Source organism: Parambassis ranga, chromosome 2 (genome assembly GCF_900634625.1).
Source record: "Parambassis ranga chromosome 2, fParRan2.1, whole genome shotgun sequence".
NCBI classification, from domain to species: Eukaryota; Metazoa; Chordata; class Actinopteri; family Ambassidae; genus Parambassis; species Parambassis ranga.
Window position 1 is genome coordinate 15,081,207 of NC_041023.1, and position 21,914 is coordinate 15,103,120.

The 21,914-nt window shown below is 39.8% G+C and overlaps 1 protein-coding gene across 1 annotated transcript in view; it reads right to left on the bottom strand.

The window, feature by feature from the left end:
• Positions 1–2,103: 2,103 nt before the first annotated feature.
• Positions 2,104–21,914, bottom strand: part of ctdp1 (CTD (carboxy-terminal domain, RNA polymerase II, polypeptide A) phosphatase, subunit 1) — a 46,604-nt gene continuing 26,793 nt past the window's right edge. The window contains exon 13 of the mRNA XM_028399866.1: positions 2,104–4,283. Within this exon, the coding sequence (XP_028255667.1) occupies positions 4,100–4,283 (184 nt within the window). The 3' untranslated portion in view covers positions 2,104–4,099. The remainder of the gene's footprint in view (positions 4,284–21,914) is intronic.

A 21,914-nucleotide genomic window follows, 5' to 3' on the forward strand; every position in this document is an offset into this window, starting at 1 on the left:
TGTGAAAGGTTTAGGCGACCTTTGATCATCTTTCATCGCCCTGTCTCACCTTTGGAAATGCACTCGATGGTTAAAGATGTAGACAGCCACAACAAGCTCCACAGTCTGATAATAGATCAAATCTTAGACAAAGCTGTAATACAGTCATTTATTCATACACTGGAGGGCAGCTTCTTGTGTGAAGCAGAATTATACCTGAATGTTAGCGTGCATGGCGCACTTAAATGCAATGTCTTTAGACAGGTTTAATGGTCTCTCTGATGAGAGAGGCTTCATGAGAATAAAGAACGCACCCTTGGTGAAGGAGGGGGAAGGAGAAAATAACACGAGTGTAAATCTAAAATAAAAATTAAGGCCAGATTTTAATAGCTTATTTTTTTCCTGCTAAAGCTTCAGTCCACAATACGAACAGGCAGAGTCATGCTACAGTCCAGTTAACACACGCAGCTGACACCTCTGTTAAGGTGGGACCAAGCAGAAGGTCAGGTAAATGGCTAACAGACCCCGTGGGCTGCTTTTAGCTTTTTGTGTCAAAGAAAAGATCACATTCTGTCGATCTGAGCTTTCAACACAACCCTGAGCAGAGTCCCTCCCACAGACAGACATCTTGACCCCAGGTGTCAATCAAATAAAAGCATTTGCTTTACAGTGTATCTATCACATCGGAGACCTTCAGAAGTAGAAAGCCAGCCTCAGCAGATGTAAGAGCAGGGATAGAAAGGAGCATCCTTGGGAAGATACAAGTGGGAGCAGCTGTCACTCAAGCAATGAAGAAAGCATTTTTCATGTTCAACCTTTAGGGAGGAACATCTGGAGGGGAGAGTGCAAGATCTGCAGCCTCATCTGCATCCTAAGTCTATGTAAACAGCAAGTATGTCAATCAAAAGTGAAGGCCAACTTATAGGAGGAGCTTTCAACTACCTCACAGAAACCAACGCAAACTCGTCAATGCTCTGTGAAAGAGAGATGTTTAAGTAGAAGGAGCATTAAAAATTCTAACTTCAAAAGGTGCATGACATCCAACGCTGCATTAAAACAATCTAAGCCAGTAACACTAGCAGACAACCAAGCAAAGAGACTCATATTTTCAGATTATTCAGATTATTTACAGATATACCAGTGATAGGAGAATACCTGCTGATGATATTAGCAGAATGACATTTTGAGTTCAACCTTTAAGCTCTAAAAAAAGGGACCAAGGTCTGTGTCATGATGAACTCATAGTGGATAACTGGTTATATGAATACATTCTCAAATTCCTAAATGTCACAGACAGAGGTTTGGTTACTATATGTGGTCTTTTTGTTTTCGCTGATGATGACAGTTAAGCAGATGTGTGTAGCTGCGCCCTACATAAAAATGTTTGTTTGGTTGTAAAAATGCATTGACCTAGCTGCACACGAGGTAGAAAACACCATTTGGGGTGTGTGGGTTAACTGTCAGACTGAAACAAAGGTCATGCTTGTCATTTCTTGAGCGAGAAGCACACGTATTCTACAACATGTTGTAAATCAGCTTCACTTTCTGTCCGTGAGCTGTTTTTTTATTTTTTAAAGCACCATCTGTTCTGCTAAAGCTGCAAAATGGAGCTAATTTACATGTAAATGTGGACATCAACCCACTAACTGTCCACTACATCTCCACAAATTCATAGAAGTAAAGACTGGGCTTTATGACAGGATGAAAGGCTTTCCATTTACTGCTGTTTGCTTTGATTTTTAAGGGGCCGAAGATCACCGGCGGTTATGGCACGGAAACACATCGAGCGCCATTACAGAGCTTTTAATAGACTTTATGACTATGATTTATCCTGCTGGGTCCTGTGTAATCAACATCTCACTTGAGACCCATTACTCTGACTGAATGGCAAGATGACAGAGTGATATCAGATGTCAGCTCCCGCCCCCTTCTCCTCTGGCATCGCAGCGGCCCCCCAACACTTTCCACCAATCCTAAATGAAAATGTTTCATCTAGAACTGCTTCTGCAACAAATTTGCTACAGGTGTAAACCTGAAACTTAAAACGAAACAAAGTCTAATTTCGGGTAAATCTAACATACATATTAAGTTGATGCTAACAGAAAGGTAGAACTGCAAAAACTGTTGTGTTACTTAGAAACATCTTTATTTAATGAAAGTATTTTTCTCTCTGGGTCAAGTAGGAAATAGACTTTACAAATATTTTACATGTCAGTTGTTTGATTGAAACATGTTAAAATTAGTACAAACCAGATGGCTATAAAAACAAAAGGAAAAAAAAGAAATCTTGTTTTTGTGTAAATGGAAGCTAAACACCACCAGACAGACACAAACACACATCAGCTCTCCTGCCTTAAGACTGTAATTACAATTATTTAGCTTGAATGCAGAAGAAGGAAGGGCTGTCACTGGAGTTCAGTGAGTGAGAAAACACACACACACACACATCGGGGTGAGTGTAAGTAACCCTGCCGCAGCATATGCTCCATTAGTCAGCTTCGCAACAGTGGCTGCTGAGGAGAAATTCCTGCACTATGTAATGTCACTGAAGTGCACAAGGGCATGTTTACCACTGCTAGGACATTGCACTTCCTGTTGGCAGTTAATATATCATTTTTTAATGACACTTCACCCGAAGATGTCTGCTATCTCTTGCTGCTGTTTTTTATTTTTGGGTTATGTTAACAGGAAATGTTCCGCCTCCTCCACAATGTAAATGGAGGTGGAAGGAAAAACAGTTTCTTCAACACACCTCACCTCAGAAAAACATACAAATACAGAAAGACTGTACGTGGGGCTCGGCAGGAGAGGTTTCTGAGGAGCAACAGACAGAATATCACTGACAAATCACAGGTTTTCAGGCTCTCCAGGAAATTGAAATTAATTGAAATTAATTTCTCCATGTGCTGTAAAAACACTAAACTTCTTTTATTCTCTTACCTATTTGCCTATTTGCATATTTCCTTAAAGGAATACTACAAAATCAGGGCAATTGCACCTATGTTTGTAAAATTTTGTAAAAAATAATTCTTAACTATGGGCAAATTAGCTTAGCACGAAGGAAGAAACGGGCTAAAAGCAGCCAGGTTTGCTCTGTCAGAAAGGGAATAAAATCCTAATGGCAGCACCTCAGGAGCTCACAAATGATCTCTGCAGAGTAAAATGGTACAAAAAAAATAGCCACAGGTGGCTGCTGATGTTTTTAAGGTCAATAACCCTCAAGTGAGCTTATTTCAGCTGATCATGGGTGACTAGAGTTTGCCAAGCTCACAGAATCTGCACAGAAGCAGCAAATTGAGCCATTAAATAAAAGGCTCTAATAAGAGTATTTACCTCTGTAGGTCTGAATATAGAGGATTCAGTTAGAAACCGGCAGGGCTCAACAACAGCAAAAATATGTAAGAAAAAAAAATGTTTGGCAAAGTGATTAGCTCCAGTGTACATGAGCAGAGGTTGACTGCCATCGTTTCTATGTGAGATCAACAGTTACAGCAATGCAAAACTAAACTAAATGTGTTAAAAAAACAACACGAAGCAGGGTTCATTTGTATGAAGAGAGGGCACCAGACTCAGCTTACCTTATTGTTACATGAATGCATGAACGCTATGAGCAGGAAGGAAACACATTCAAATGTCTAGATCCGCTGGTTGCATTTTTTTTACGACCCACAAAACTGTCAAGGAGGCCAGAACTGAGTAAAAACATTTAGCTGCACGCCTGGGCAAACTTATCCCAAACTCTTTGGCATGGAAACAAATCAGCAAAATGTACACTTTATAATTTCACTCATCTTTTTTTGCATCAATATAAAAATTGAAATAGAAAAACAAAAAAAGTATCAAATTTCTTGTTTCCTACAGTTTGTTATCTTACAATAAAATGTCAACATCAAAGGGTTTATGCCCAAAAAAGGCTTTATATCAATGCTACAAAAATCTACGCCTTTATTTACACAGCATGTCATTTCTGTACAGAATATTCAACTTTTTTTTTCTTTTTTAATTACAGCACTCATCCATGGCTCATACATCCTAATTACACACCAAAGCAGAAAAATAAGATTTTTAGGTACCACTTGTAGGGTTTCACTTTTGTCTCTGTTCAGTGACTCTTCTCTTGTCACATAAAGTCATTAAGCTCCGCCTCCAAGGCGGCAGCCATCTCGTCCGCCTCGGAGCTGCTGCCTTCCTCCTCCCCGTTGGAGTCCTTGGAGGATTCGTCGGCGGAGTCTTTCCCTTCCTGCTTGTCGTCCTCCAAATCATCTTCTTCTTCCTTTGCTTCGTCATGCTTACGTTTGTGCCCCCTAGAGAAACACGACACATGGCGGTTTAGAACTGAAAAAGGGGACGAGTCCGGTGCTGCTGCCAAAAACATGAGCCACAACATCAACACAGGTATCAGAACACTCAGTGCGTCACAGTGTGTAGACTGGCCAGGTGGTCATAATGTTATGGCCGATCAGTGTATGTTAATCTTCCCAAATATTAACACTGTAGAGTATGGCAGAGAGTATGGCATCGAATTGTACGCAATTAAGACAAAGGCTGTACGACACAGAAAAATAAAAACAAGACCATGTGTTTCATCTGAATGTAACAGAGCGCAGTATGTTTCTTTTTTTCATGAAAACATAAAAGGGAATAATTTGCTGTGCTGCACGGCTCATCCCAGAGAATTACACAGAGCAATTAACATGCATGTGTTGTCCATACAGACTGTCTAAGCATGTAACACATTCACAAAGGATAGAGGGGAGCTGATGTATGCAACAAAAACCAACAACAAACATTAAAAGAATAGCACAGTGCTATGATGAGGGGGGATTCAGAACAATTAAAAAAAGGATTTGAAGATGAAGGAGGCAGGAAGAAATAGAGACGTAAAGGGAGGAGTTCAAAACAATCAGAAAACCTGAGTGTAAATGAGCCTCAATGAAGACTGCAGGGATGGTTCTATTAAAATCAAAGTGAAAATTCAGTGTTTCCATTCTTTCTGCTGTAAACAAGGCACTCACTGGAGTGGACACTGATGAAACTAAATAGGAGAGGGAAAAAAAGCATTCCCCTGGCGGCTTAAGAATGTTTTCATATGCCTGTAAACATGCCATCCCTCTTTCCACTCCAACTTCTTCATGACACCCACTGCAGAGTGGCTTATTAGCATGATGCTAATGAGGTGTGTAGGGGTTTTTGTATGGTTATTGAGGAGGTCTGACACTGGCCTGTCTCATTAGACCACACTGCTGTCAGACAGCCTCACTAACCTCCCACAACTGTGGGTTAGCGAACAGCTGCGTGTTCATTAAAGGTCAGGTGTCAGCTGATATCAGAAGAAGAGGCTTAGTGACGTGTCAGATACAGTGGACCCCTGCAGACTGTGCGGTTTCTGTGTGGGAAGGGATGGGGTTGTGTGTTTGTGTTAGAACAGAATGGCCCTGATCCTGAAGTCTAATTATCAGAGCCAGAGGTTGGAGACTTAGTGGTCAGAGGGTAATGTGAGGCTGGACAAGCAATTCATTATTATTTATTCTGCAACACTGTTTGTGAGGTGTTGCTAACCACCGACACTGTTCCCGCTACGAAGAGGAGTTTCCACACCCATACCAGACCATCCGTCTCCCATTTCAAAAATTTTATCAGTGGAGACAGCAGGAGGTGAGGGGGGCTTCCTCATTGCTTTTTGCTGTGCATCATTACATCCAATCTAAATCCTTTGCTATTAATCCAACCACCCACAGACAACAAGAAACTCTGAGGATGGTTTCACCACTTTCAGCAGGGAAACAGGCTTCACTTAATAATACACTGTTATTAGGTTGAACATGCTGTTAAACAGCACTACTACAAAGAAAGAAACAAGCAGTTCACCACTTTATTTACATTTCAGACATTTTAACTACTGATAGATTGAAAAGGTGATACTAATTTATGTACAAAACTGAGAATGGGATAAGCAGCAACCTCTGGGGTAAGAACTAAAGCTCAAAACTTTTCCTTGCATATTAGGCTTTTTGTGTTTATCTACTTCCCTTCCAAAGATTTGTTTTTGTTGTTCAAATGCACAAATAAAGCTCAGAAAAACTGCTCACACACCAACAATTACCAAAGCATGGCCACCATTATTCAATAGACACAAAAAAGAATGATATAAAACTATGTTTTTAATTTGCTTGTGTAGTATTGGTTAAGAAGAAAGTTTGGGGCCACCTTGTAATATGTTTTGGAAATCAGATGTGGGCTGGAAGTGCCCCCCGAGGCTGGCAGTTTATGCCTCTGTTCTACACTGAGACTGTACATGTAGAGTCTGATTTATGTTTCTGTGTCAAACTGCCAAGGGTGGCAGCTGGAATCGAACCTGCGCCGGTACAGTGAGGACTTTGTTCGACTGTACTGAAGCCAATCTCAATGCAATTCCTGGGATGTCTCTACTGCAGAAGCTGAGAGTTCTGATTGATTATGATTTATTTATTTAAACACTTAATCAATTATCTAAAGTGTTGCATGCTAACTCACTTAATGAACACATACTCAACTGCCAACATTATTATGCACACCCGCTCCAACCGTTCATTAGGCAAATATCTAAGCAACCAACCAAGTAGCAGCAGCTAATCATGACTTGAAGCGAGCACCAGAATCGGGTGGAAATGTGATTTAAGTGATTCTGAGCGTAGAACAGCTGTTGGTGCCACATTTTCCGAAAAAGCTGATTATCTCTAATCACTGACACTGTAGCCTCTGAACAGTAATGCCAACTGCCAACTCATCACTTTTTGGTAGGTTTGACGAATTTGCCTCTCGGAGCGAGTATTTTTGTATTACACAGCTCCATTGGAACTGAGAGCTGAGTCAGGTACTAAAAGGAGAAGGGACGGGGGACTCGGAGCGCTCGCCATCTTGAGAGACAAAATAAAAGATGAAACATCTTGGTAATGGAAGTCTTCCTTATTATTTTCCTTTATAAATATGACACAGTGTGAGAGCCCAGATAATGGGATCCTTTTGCACACTTATTTCATTCAAATGTCCTCATTACTGGATCTCTTGTTGGACAGTAACTTTTATAATGTAGCCGTGTAGGGCCAATCTGCCATCACAACTTCAGGAGAAAGTTGTTAACAATGTACTTTAAAGACATTTTTGTTCCTGGAGTAAGAGGTGAAACCATTATACAGAAATGCCGGCTTATCCAGTGGTTATAAAATGTCAACAGTTAAAATGAATCAGCTGCTGTTGATGGCATAAGGCCGATCTGACCTGTCAAGTAGTAATAATCAGGTCGACTTGCCGTTATTTATGCAACTGCTAGGGCTGCAATTTCAGTCAAGTCTGAAGCTAAATCAACAGATTTTACATTTTAAGCTGTCTCCAGAGGGTTTTGCTACTAATCTGAGTTTCTCCCAAAATGTCAGAAATGTCAGCTATGAGGGTGCACAAGGTAATGATGTCCACGTTATTGCAGACACAGGCGGCAGGGTCTGAGATGTTATTATATCTATGTACTATGGGAACACGATTGCATTAAAGGTGTCAGGAGGACATACTACTACAGAACACCTGCTGGTGAACAAACAGCCTGCAGCTACGCCCGTCTCAACACATCATTAGAGATACATAGTGATACAAAATGACTAAGATAAGTCAGGAAAAAGGCATCTGCCCCATGTTGAGGTGCATTTATTGAGACAGTTACCAGGGTGCTTTCAAGAAAGCTGCAATAGTAAGGATTTAACATAAAGCTCCTGTTCATAATACATTTTATGTACGTTTAAGGCTAACTCTACCCAAGGAATCCAAATCTAGCACTGGTGAAAAATGACTTCAAACGCTGACAGCTCTGCTTACAGCTAGGAGGAGGGGCTGGGGGAGCTGCAAGGCAAATGGAGCAAATAAAGAATGAAATAGGAGGAAACAGAGCATGGAGGAGGAGGAAGTTGATGAACTAAAGAATGTTCTAAACACCCAGGGCTCACACTGAAACTACTCAGTTTCATAGGAAATGAGTAAGACCGATCCCTGATCTGGACTAAGATCAATACTGTGGCTCTTCATACAGGTCACACCTTCATTGTTAATATGCTATTTATGCATTTAACCAGCTGGAAAGGCCTCAAAGAAATAGATCTTTCAGCAGCTTTACACGGGCAGGAGGAATGCTACTCAGCAATACTGCAATCATATTGCTGCCTTTCTCCCATAATCCCATATCATTTACAGAGCTGTATGCTGCCTGTGTCAACTGCAGATGCTTACAAAGATACACTCCGGTCCCTTATGCATTTACCAGCTCCATATGCACAGAGATGATAAGCAGCGTAGTTAAACGATTTTTATGCGGACATTATCTTCTGACTTTATGAGGGACGTGTCAGTTTTGCTTTGCTAAGCCTAAAAAAACAATATGACTTTTACCAAAATTGCAAAGAAATCAAAATGAAATGCATGACGACAAATAAGCACTTACGCACTGATGGAGATGTTTTGAGTCCACACACTTTAATCCCCAACAGTGAAAAATGTTAGGACAGGAAACTCATACTGATTTTTCTGCATTTCTATGTTCACCTTAGGTAGAAATACCAAAGCCAAGGGTTAGTTAGAAACACATGGTGTCGCAAACTTAGTGCAATAAGAGTTGCACAGAGATAGTGTAGAATTCTTTTAGTGCAAAATTCCCTCCTTGCGTTCCTGTGTTTAAGCAAACAAGCACCATCTGCAAAAGCACAAACCACCAGCTCTGAAACATTCATTTTCTATCCAACACAAATGGCTGCTATGGAATTGAAAACCTATCGGCCAAAACTAACAACACAATTATGCACAGAAGCCAATGACAACTGCAGAAATACTAAAGCAACACAAAAAAACAAGCACAGAAATGTACCTGCTTCAGAGCAGGTTAGTTACCATGGTAACAGAGGATAAACAATGAACCAGAATCTCAATTCTGTGTCTGGGGTTAATATGTTTACCTGGTACTAGCAAGTGTACTCACTTTAGTTTTTTTGCTACCAACACCAAAACAATGGGCCTTTGGCTTGCATGTATTTGATGTCTGCTGAAACATTTGGCTAATAAAGGAACAATAGGAAAGTCTGTCCCACGCAGTTTTAATCTGCATGGATATTTTTCACACAGGCAATAATGATCCAGTGTTGAAGTGGAATTTTACTGAATACTTGGCTTGATACGGCTGATAGATACTTTGTTCCCTTGACAGGAACTTTTCATTGTGTGCACCTTGACTTTGTTTTTGTCACACTGGGGCAGATATAATTACTGAGAGCTCTGATTCAGCACATAATATAAAATACCTTTAATAATAGCAGTCTAATTACAATTACATTCCATCCATCCATATTCAACTGTTTATCAGGGGCCGGGTTGCAGGGGCAGAAACAGAAACACTCAGACTTCCCTCTCACCAGACACTTCTTCCAGCTCTTCTGGGGGGAATCCCGAGGTGTTTCCAGGCCAGCCTAGAGACATAGTCTCTCCACAGCATCCCAGGACTTCCCCGGGGTCTCGTCCTGGTGGGACATGCCTGGATCACCCCCCCAGACAGGCATCCAGGGGGAATCCAAAACAGATGCCGGAGCAACCTCAGCTGACTCCTCTCGATGTGAAGGAGCAGCAGCTCTACTCCGAGCTCCTCTTAAGTGACCAGGCTCCTCACCCCATCTCTAAGGGAGTGCCCAACTACCCTTCTAAGGAAACTCATTTCGACCGCTTGTATTTGCGACCTCATTCTTTCGGTCACTACCCAAAGCTCATGACCATAGGTGAGAGTAGGAACGTAGATTTACCGGTAAATTTTCCGCTTGAGAACCATGGCCTCAGAATTGGAGGTGCTGATTCTCATCCCAGCTGCTTCACACTCGGCTGCAAACCGATATGATACGATTAGATTTTCATTCAAAAACTTTCAGACAGTACATTTATGAGGGAAAGAGCCCTTGTTGGCAAAAACGTCTCAGAGTGACAAGTGTGGCAAAGGTGTGACACGGCATCAACTGTGTGATTCACTGTCTGTCATTTATATCTCCCCCATCGCCGATGTCTGCATCAAACCTACCCCATCTGCGGCTCTGCCACAGGCAGCAGGATCAGATTAAAGCCCTGAAGCATCCATACACAACAGTTCTTTTCTCTGTCTGGTTACTGGCAGCATCAGCTTTGACAAGGCTGCAGGGATATTTTCACAAAAGCTCTGAGCTGGATTTGGACTCTGTCGCCTTACTTTTTACTGGATGCCAGGCTTAAGGTAAAGACACTGTGTGTCCAATCAATGTGCCAATAAACAGCAATACAATGTTCTGACTGTGCCTGAGAGGCGAGGGAATACCCTTAAAACAAATATCCAAAGATTCTTAATTCATTTATAAGCTTAGAGTGTCCCTGCTCATAAAATATTTGAGACGAGACTCTGCTTTGGGGGTTTCCATCTCTCTATACTCTACCAGTGCAAACATCTCTATTTCCCCCTGCAATATCCCTCATATGCCCCAAATATTAAAGCCTGCTGCAGTGAGCAGACATAATGACGAGTGACACGCGAGAGCTCAGAACTGACATTCAAAATATCTGTGCAAAAAAACTGAGCTTTACAGAACTTTGCACGGTCGCTCTGGATGGCACAGGAACCTCCGACCCCGAATAAATGTCACAGAACAATCAATGCATATGAACAAAAACAGCATGCTCCACTTGATTTTTCTGATTTGTGCTTTTTGTGCAGACTCAAGTTAATCTTTAGATCAAGAGCACAATCATAAACTAACCAGAAGTCAAAATGATTGTGGAGCTAGGCAACAGCTCAGACTTGTTAAAATGGGGCAAATCCGATGGTGTTATTGATTTTTCTACAGCTTTTATCACATCTGATTTCATCGTGGAAAAAAAAGACAGTTCCATGTCAGGGTGACACAGACTAGGAGCCGTATAATCTGATCAAATCTCTCAGACAATGTTGGTCTGTAGTAATTACGATGTTGAACTATAGCTTTATTATTGAGATTTGGTATGAAGCAGGATACCTGCTGAGGAATAAAGCCCTGGTGGGTTGTTGAGACTTAACACAAAACTGTAAGAGCTTAAAAGTAATGCAGTGCAGCCTGGTGTACAGACACTAAGTCGGGTTTACATTAAAGGGGCTAATTAAAAGGAGGTTCATTCTATACTATGACAGATGTCATGTTCAGAGGGAATTTATGCCTGGAGTCGAAATGGTATTTAAAGTTAACATGAAGATTTTAGCTGCCTCACTTTACTGCACAGCTCTAAAATCTTTTGATACTCCCACCTTCCATGTTCTCCTCATCAGTCCATGCTGTGGGTGGAGAGCACTGAACAGTTTCTGAGCTCAAAGCATTTCCTCCTGAGCAGACTAATTGCTCCAGTGTGAAGAGGTGGCTCCTAATGAGGTAAACCTCCATTGTTGGCAGCTGTCTGCTGACAAAACATAGTGGTCATCTAAGAAGCCACAATCAGGTTCTTCAATCAGCACTGATTACAGAAAGGACAGAGTGTTGGCAGACTGGAAAGATGTAATTAGCTTTAGGTAAAAAAAAAAAAAAAACAGAAAAGAAAAGCACAAAGAAACCTCCAGCACAAGTCATCAGGCAAACACAGTTGACCCTTTACGTTTTGTAGCCAGGTAATGCCGTCTTATTTGACAATTCACACAACATACAAGTCTACAGAGCAATGCCCCCAGCACAAAGCAGACAAAGTGTAACCACAACAAAACAAAACCACAAACACAACCTGGCAACCACCACTATATTATACAGTATCAATAAATCAACCAAAAGGAGAGCTTTCCTGTAGGAAAGTGTATCATAAAATAAACGATAAATATAAAGCATTGAATAAAAGTAGGAGGATGAAGTTGATGTGAGGTTCCCGGGAGCACAGCAACAGAGACCCTGCTTACACAGAAATGTGTATGAAGTGTGAGTTTCTGTGAGTAAAGCAGCTTGTGTGTGTATGATAAACAATAGATATTAACAGTCCAGCCTTCCCTAGAGATGCATCTCTTTGCTTCATAGTGAGATCAATTCCGAAACAAGAACATAAATAGAGAGACGGCTGCTTCACCAGCCTAGAGAAAGAAACTGGGTCAGATTACTTGCAGTTTTAGCATTTGTACTTGCAAATTTCTCCCTCCTCCTTTTTCATATGTGAAAAGCCTGAGTAAGCAATCCTATTCCTCACAGTCTGCCGCCTCCTCTCGCATTGCTGAACTGTATTTATAAGCGCGAGGGAGCACGGGGATCATCGTGCTGTTTCTTTGTGCTGCTCCATCCTGCTGGGTTCACCAAGGTGGACTGCTGTCGGTGCCTTTTAAATTGGTTTTACAGTCGTAACCCTCTCATCTATCAAAACATGGCTAGGACTCAGATGTCAGGCTTCATTGTCAGGCTAACAGGAGTGCTGATTGGCACTTGACAGAATGTCCCATGGGCCTGATTGGAGGACTGATCAACTCCATGAGGCGAGACGAGGCCTAAAAGTTGTCCCTCCCAACACATGCACACCATTATATGAGCCTGGGGTGCCATCAACAAAGTAGAAAAAGGTTAAAATATCAAAATATGGGGGTGGTGCATTAGGTCTGAATAATGCACTGAGCAGCCATCACAATGGACATATTTGATGCTGAAAGACTCACTGACAGGACCAGCTACGTTAATGGATGGATCATTATTTTATGTGTTCAATGTTTGGCAAAAACATAGAGGCAGAGCAGGATAAAGACGAAATGGCACATTTACACCAGAAACGTCAAGACGCTGTGTTAAATAAATGGCAAAAGGCAAATTTGCAATTCAACCAAAATTATACATGCCCACTAGTACCTAATATCATTTTGGCTTACCCATGTATAGAGTATTTTAATTTAAGCCTAGATTTATTTGCAAGCACATATAGTTGTGAGATGATGTAGCACAGGCTTCTACCACTCAGCCCACAACATTCCTGTTCCATACCTCCTCAGCTAACCTGACAGCTGACTATCTAACCACTCTAAAAAGCTCTCACTCACCTTTCCTGCAGCAGTTTGTCTGAATACTAAACTCTGGACAGCAGAAAGAAATAGAGGCTTTGCTCCCTAAAACTAGTGTGCCGGAAACTGCTGCCGAACCCCCTTTGAACCTGACAAATCACAAAAACTCCACAGAGAAAACAGTTCTGACTGCATGTCAGTACAGAAATAAAATAACATACACGCAGTTAGAGTTTAGATGTAAAATCAGCTGCAAAGGCAAAACAGTTTTAAGTGACAAGCCTGATTCAATTAGGTTGTTTGTTCCACTTTCAGCCCAAAAGTCAGACACCTGCGTAACATTCAGCTGCAGACATTTAATTAATCTGCAGCGAGCATCCGAGTACCCTGCAGCAGAGGACAGATATGAAAATACTGCTGTGGTACAACAACAAAGCCCCATCTATATCTGGATTGAAGACAACGGCTTCAATAAAATGCAAATAGAATAATTTGAGCTCATGCTGGAGCGATACAGTGCCATTACCGTAATCTTCAGAGTGTCAGGCGATCCTTATAAACAATTACCTACAACAGGGCCCTCGGGTTCAGACATTCTAATTGCAATGCTCATGGAGTCTAACTTACACATGGAGATAACAGCCTAATCTTCCCATTTACAGCCCTCATCATGTGCAGGAATGAGCTGCACCAAACACCAGCCAAACATCAGTAATAATCATCACAATGAACTTCAGCTAGTCAGGCTCCAATAGCAATTCATTTACATTTCACCGTGTTAACAAGGTTTATGTGCCGAATTTCTGACAAACTAAGCAACTGACTTTTTGCTCAAGGTAAAAAGGTTTTGAGCAACCTTACTGTCTCAATGGCATAAATACAAAAACAAAATATCATATAAAGATTTTTTTAATACTTCATCATTTTAACAAAAAAGTAGTGCCTAATGCACTACGTAAAGGCCTGTTTGGTTTTCTTGATGCTTAAAGACACCCTGAGAAAACAGATTAATTAACACATAAATAAAGTATAACCAAGTCAAAACCAGGCAGATTTACAGAGACATTTGGTGCTGGTTTGCTGACTAATTTACTCAATATTAGTTATAAATAATTATTACACATTCAGTCACAGGTGACACAGAAGATACACATCAGCTTGTGTGTTTGGAGCTCCCTTGCTAAGTGACAGGTGGATCTATGGCCATTTTGTGGACTTGTTGCACCACTGATGTCATTTTATTCTGTGGTTACAAAATACAAAAAGACCAAAAAGATGCATTAGTTGTTGCCTGCAAAAAAGCCACTGTAAAGAGAGCTTAAAATAAAGCTCTCATAAAACAAATGTAAGACAGGAATAATTAAAGTAAGCAATAATTACATAACAGCTGTGTGAGGGAATTAAAAATTCAAACTAAATGATTCAAAATGGTAGGACACGGACTAGCATTGATGAAAACATGCAGTCCGTATAGAAGGCTTGCTGTTAATCCCCAGTATGATGGCAGAGTGCCAGACTAGATAGCCAGCTCCACACAGAACTATAGCCTGAAGAACAGGAAGAAAAAAAGTAATGTGGTGGGAGAAAAGAGCAAGCAAGATGGAGAGTGAGAGGAAGAAAGGCTGTGAGTCCAATTCACAGTATGTCAAGATGAGCTATATTTTTTACTTTTCCCTTTTCATCTCGGTCAAAGCACACTCTGAACAAAAGGAGGCAAATGCTGATGAGACCAAGCAGCCTGTTTGTGCTCTGCTGTTCTGAAAAGAGGGAGATACTGTGAGCAGAGGGGATTAGGTAATCAGGTGTTTTAGCACATTTTATGTTTTGATACAACAGCAGGATGTTTTAAGATCAAGCATATTTTCCCATTAATCAATGTGATAATCAGAAATATGCTTTCCCTCAGATATGCAATATTTATATTTTTATTTCCCCCACTGCACATCATGTTACATAATCACATCATTATGAAGCAAGAATTGGGTTTTTCAAAAGCCAAAGCAGCTGTAAACAGCATGAATGCATTACCAACTATCACTGTGTGTGTGTGTGTCTCTTGCTTGTCTTACAAACAGCTCAAACGAATACTTAAATAATAAATCTTGCACTTCAGTGTACAGTTAGCCTTATTTTTAAGTAGCACTTATGCACAGACCACAACAAAAATCAGCCTGGCTGAGCTGTGAGGGGGCACACATTTCAATTTTACGAGGTGAAAAAAGTCAAGTATGGTAATTTAGTGTCGCAGCACAAACTGTTTATTAAGGAAAAAGTTGACATTGGAGAACCTGTGCTGTGTGAAAGCATCTATTATTTCATTAGGGACATTTGAGATCTGGTGGGTGGTCAGAGTTCGCTGCAAACAAGCCATCACTGACAGTTTGTAAGATGGTACAGGGATACTGAGAGGAATTCACAACAGACTTCCACTGGGTACTGTTTTTTTAGTTTAAGGGCATCAAGCAAGTAGCTATGGTAAATCTTACATAACTTACATTGTTCTATCAGCCAAGCTGTTTAATTCAAAAGTCCAATTTGATGTGCGGTTAACATTTAATCTCATTTTACATAATTCTGTGGAAGCACTTGAGACAAAACTGCCCTGCAGAGCTAATGGCAGTATTTTAATAGCTCTGTTTCATTATAATAGTTTGAATGGCACAGTCCATTAAACCACTGATTATGTCATATTGCTTGAGTGACAAAGAAATAATCTGACAGCATTTATGTAATGTGTAAAATGTATGGACTCCACAGTGCATTTCATTAAATGATTCATTATATTGTGTTGCCTGTGACAGATCTACTGGAGCACTTTATTCTCTGGAGATGACTTAATTAATTATTTAGTTTATTCAGTATGAAAAATGGAGACACACACAAACATTTGTGGATTAAATGTAACCAATAGATACAATAAATACTTGTAAGGTCTTGCCAGATCTTGGAAACATGCCATGGTATTTGTGTTAATTGTTTTACCACCAAGGTCCAAGCAGTAGCTCAACCCTAACCTTTCTGTTTTAGTTACTATAGTCAAGCTATTTATGCTAAGAGCAAATTGTGTTTGCTGCAGTGCTTTTGTGCCTTTAATGTATAACAGCAGAGCATATTGTTGTGTCTCTGGACCAGCATCAGAGGTAGTGACAGAGGCAGATTGACTACTGTATGATTGGGCAAAAAAAGGTAAAGAAATAGCTCTAATTGTCAATGCTTACTTTCAGGCTAGTCCAAGTGTGTATTTTGTGTCGATGTGACCATTTAACCCTGCTTTAAGAGTCTCTGTCACCCTCTAAACTGCTAGCTTACCAAGCCATCCTGTCACCAGAATACCAGGGTTAAGCTACATGAGAACAAACGGAGGAGGATTTGTGGAGACAAATGAGGAACTACTTTTTTGCTCAACATGAAAAGTAAAGATTTTTGTATAAAATCATCATTCTTTTTGGCCTACATTATAGTTCATTAATCGTCTAATCCACATCCCTGTAGATCCCTCCACAGGCATTTGACTCATCTACCAAAAATCCATGAATTCTCCAGAGAAAATCTGTCTCCAAAATTCCAAAACAAGAATGAGCTCTATCCATTTAGACTGTTTGATCCTTTGCCTCTCTTCTCCCTGTAGTTCTTTTGCATAAAGCATCACAGACTGGCTGTGTTGGCAGACATAAGCATCCTGCATCCAGCTTAGTGACATCACTGAATGGGTGAACTCTGAAAATGAACTTTTTCAAAGAATTTCAGCGCTGCATCATCTGTTAAAAACTCTGCAAATAGATTTAGCAGGATGCTGTATTGCATCGACCAGATGAGACAATGGTGCAATCAGCCGAGATAGTTTCATCAGCACTGGTCTAAAGTGGAGGTGTGCAGTGAATTGAGTGTGCTGTCAGAGAATGTAGAGGTGAAACATTTTTCCCTGGAGGTAAATGCAGACTTTTATCAAAGACAGATCAAAAAGTTGTGCCAGGTGATATATGCAGGATGAATTGGACTGTAGGGGATCTGACTTGCCTACTCAAATTAACAGAGGCCCAAAAAACAAGTGTTGTCTACTAGGAGAATAAACTATGAGCACATTCATCCAAACTAATGCTTCCTGCTTCAGTGAGAAGCAAGAGCTTACATGTAATGTATAGAAAAATGTTTTCTGCAGACACCAGTGAGATATTCTGGATCATCTTGACAAACTGCCCAATGTTACAAGCAATTTTACTCTAATGAATCCTGCGAGCCAAGAACAACAAGCTGTACTTGCTGCTGGAAATAAACCCTTCCCAAGAAATTTAGTAACCAAGCCAGCATGAGAGAGATGACAAATGAATCCCAGGAAAGAGAACCAGCAGGAGAGAGTAGTTATTCTAGTTAAATTCTCAACAGAAAGATCACTTCACACCATGGCACCTTAACTAAAGTGTACTGCATACCAAGACCTGACAACAAACCAGAGTTACAGCAAATTGCAACGACATAGACTTTTCGTGTACACATTGGAGACCTGTGGGAGTCTGTGTAATTAAAATTACATGAATTACAACATGGCAGAGTTTGCACTTACATATGGCACAGCAGCATTCCCCAGGTCTCTACCATAGGAGTTAGCCAATAGCCCGGGCGTTTATCGATTTGACACCGATATGGCACGGATATTTGGCATTTTTAATTATTTTTTTTAGGCCAAATTGCTGATAAGATAATTACATTTCAGCAATGGGCTTCTTCTTTGGCTTTGATACCTTGTTCTGATGCAGCTACAGATATTGCACTCCAGACTTCAGCAGGGTTCTGCCCAGAGCTCAACATGACTAGTTAGAATTCAGTGCTGTTTCAAAGACTCAAGAGATTCACAATGACCTGTGCCGTGACAGCAGTTTTTTTTTTTACAAAGGTAAATTAAGGCTGCAGATATTGCAAAAACTGCAGCAAAAAAAAAAAAAAAAAAAAAAAAAAAAAAATCGCAATCCTTTACAACAAAAGTTGCAAAAATAAAGCAATCTGGGATGAAAATCAGAATCTTTAGAATTATTAAGTAAATACTAGTACTACATAAATATGTTTTTATGTCTGTGTACTCATCATGCTTTCTATACTGACATGTTACAGGCTGCAAAAGTTCAGCCATTCTTACACCTTAAAATGTCACACAATATCAGATGACCTTTCAACAGAAAAATATCTACATATTGGACAATAAATAAAAACAAAGAAATCTGCTGTATTTATTTCCAAGCAGGTTAGTGTGCCTGCTGTAGGTATTAAATTAAAAAAAAATATATCACATTGTCCTTGGGGACATAACAGGCCACAGGAAATCTCATGACTACTTTTGAATGCATAAGGTAACCTGTTGTATAGAAAAAAAAATGTGAAGGCTTTAATAATTCATTCAACCCTGCTGTATCACAAACACTGCTAAGTCAGCACATATTACACACAGTAATACAGCTCTGAATCTGTTAAAAGTTCCCTGAGGCAAAATCCATCCCTTATTGGGCTGTGTTCCCTTTAGTTTAACACCAGCGGCCCATTTGGTTTGGCCCCATTTCTAAAATGTGTCTCTGGTTTATTGCTGTGCCACAAAAATCCTCCAGAGAGACAAGGTGGACATGCACCATTATGTGTAACATTTCCCAGAGTGCCTGCTACTCACACACAACATGTTACTTAAGATGCTGCAATACCAATAGTGCAACTACTTCAGGTTATGCTGGTCACTTTAATTTACACAATTCTAATTTTCTCTACATATGACCATCTGGAAGTTGAGTTTTGAGAAGGGGACACCTAGTAATTAAAATATCATGTTTGCACGCAGTGTATGAACACACATTTTTATGTATTTTTGAGTTTCTTTGGTTTATTGAATAATTGAACACTGATTTCTTATCCTGTAACAGTGGTTGTATGTTTAATGTTTTTTGTTAAATCACTTAATTTTAATAATTCAAAATCTGCTTTTGATTAGAGCATGTTTCAGTGGAGAAGCTTTTAATGTACTTATTTTTGTTCAGTCAAACCACATATTCAATATACTGCATATGTGGCTTTAATCAAATACATGAAAGCCTTTCATTTTCTATGTTGCACAAGCAGTTTCACACAGAATCATGTATGAACATGTCCACTGTGCTTAAACAAAAAATGTTTTAATGGTTTGTTTTTTCAATTTCAATTTAAGCCTGAACCAACTGCATCATAGCAGCATAGCATAATTTACAGTGAAACAATATATTGTAGGTTTTCAGTCCTCACAGCTAGTGTACCCACAACAAAGTCTCCCTTCATACACAATGGTAAAGCTGCCCAAAAGATGAAACCCATTATGACTTCCACTCTGCTGTCTGACAACCTGAATGAAAAACTTCGTCCATCACCTCTGTTCTGGGGATATAACAACATGCTCACTCAAGCTGACAAGTTTCACACTTTCATTTTCACTAGGAAATAAATACACTCCAGAGACACGCCACAAAGGAGAAAGTAGAGATGGGGCATCTGAATGAACGTGTATCACCTATACAGACAGGAAATTAAAAGTGTGGAGATAACAGCAGATGTGTCTGCTCGCGATTGCCTCTAATTGCTGTAAAAGTCGTGAAATCAGAAGAAGCTGTGATGTGACAAGTTCAGCAGTCAATGCAACAGGCACTGCATGGGAAAAGCTAATGACTGAAGACCGTAAGACAGTGACTAATGTGTCAAACCATGTCAAATCATATTTATTCTAATTGTAGGTGATTAAATGTCCATAAATATTAGAAATGATAAAAATGTCCACCCCTCATATTCTGAAGTTTCCTTCAGAATAAAAGCACTCTAGCCATAGTCTTTGCGCCCACAAAAGACAACAGCACAGACTTCCTGTTGTAGCTCCATTGTTCAATTAGTTCACAAGGAAGCCTGCATGTTGTTGTTAATGTGTTGATTGGTAGAAACACTTCCTGCTTCACACAAAAGCTATTTTTCCACACTGAGCTGTCAAAAAGCAGGAGATAGAAAAAAGAGTGCATGGGAAAAATACATCAAGATTTTCTATAAAATGTAAGGACGAGCTTCAGGAAGGAAGTAATTTCAGCTGTAATTATTACTCACATATGTGCTACGGACTAGATTACAGGGTTCTGCAGGTAATAAAATCCCATCTCCTAACAAAGAGTAAAAACATTGCAGGTATTAAATCCCTGAGTATCACTTGGCCACCAGCCTTCCACACACTAATTCTAAACTGGAAGCCTCTTGTTGTTTGGCTACAGTTCCATATTCATAATATCTTCCTAATAAGCAGCACTAATGGAAAAAATACATTTATACAGTACTAAAAGACAAATTACACCAAAAAATGTTAAGTATATGCTTTTAAAATGATCTGTTCCTTTGAAAAACAATAGCACCAGGAATGTCTGGGAGTCTGCCCAACTACACAATTAAATGTTCAAATTTTTAGTATTTTGTTGGCCCGGTTTAACCTGTGTGAGCTACTGTAACATTTATTTCTGTCACAGAGGAAATAAATTCATGATGAGCAGAGGGATAATTGTCTGCCTTAAAAACATCTACACAACCTCTTCACACGCAACACCCAGAAAACCAAAAAAGAACTCTGAACATAGAGGAAGTAAATCACTTCTCAAACAGACAGTGGCACCCTAGTTTACATCAATCTGAAAGTGTGAAAGTCACATCAGTAGGACTTTAACTAAAGACTCTTTTAAATGTTGATTAATCCATCGGACATAATAGACTAAACGGATAATACATCATGCACACAATAAATGGCTCGTATTTAGGCAGATTTTAACGTAGCCTGAGCTAGTTTTGAACACTAATGTGCAAAACAATAAAGACGACAAAAATATGTAAATTATTCAGCTAACTTTGCTGCTTATTAGACTATTAATAATACAACAGTTAAATAATATAATAACAATAATAATAAAAAACGTGTTGGCAAAGTGATGATATTAAATTAAAGAAGTGAGCATTTTATGTCAATTTTATGTCAATTTGTTGTGTACAAACACTTTCACATGTTATATTATACTATATGAGGCAATATTTTAGTAACAGTAACAAGAAGTCAGCATCTCCACATTATCTAGTGTGAGGCATGCTCTTTCTGCAGAGGCTGCTCTGACGGGTGGATGTTCGAGGATAGCTGGATATCTAGATACAGGCTAGAACAGGCTTACAAAGACAAGCCACAGACTATATAATGGACTCAGGAGGTTAAGTCCAAATTCATACCTTTGCTCCTAGAGTTTCAGGTGATTTCAGCCGTGTTTGTGTTGCCACTGCCATTTTAAAATATTTGTTTTAGCTTCTGCTGTTACACATGTGCAACTGTCACAGATAGTAAGGAGGAAGGAAGCTGGTTCACTCCACTGCAACTCCACTAAACAATGTTTAGTTCAGCTCCACAACATGAAAAATACTCACAATGACATATGCAAGTAATGTTTGACTATTTGTTGGCAACCAATTCAGTTGTAGATTATTTATCAATTATGTGTTGCACCCTTACACAACAGAAAACCAGAGAATTACAAACAGCTTGTGAAGCCAACACATTTCAGTGCTTGCACACAGATATTATAAAACAGGCAAGGTAATCTACAATCAAACATCAACTGATAGAAGTGATGATTTTTTTTAAACTTACTGCAGCTCTCTCTCCATCTCAGCTCATTACATAAATGTCCTGTTATATGAACAAAACTGTGAGGAACATACATCTATTTTAGAGCGACAAAGTACCACCATTTTCACAGACAGATGAGGCCAGCAATGTGCAATGCCTGAGAGGGGCTTCTGTAAGTGTCAATGTAACACCTCTAAAACACTGCTTTTAATCTTTAGATGGTCCCATGCCTGCATTGTATCTGTTGGTAGTGTTTATTGTGCTCAAGGTGAGAGGCAAAACTTT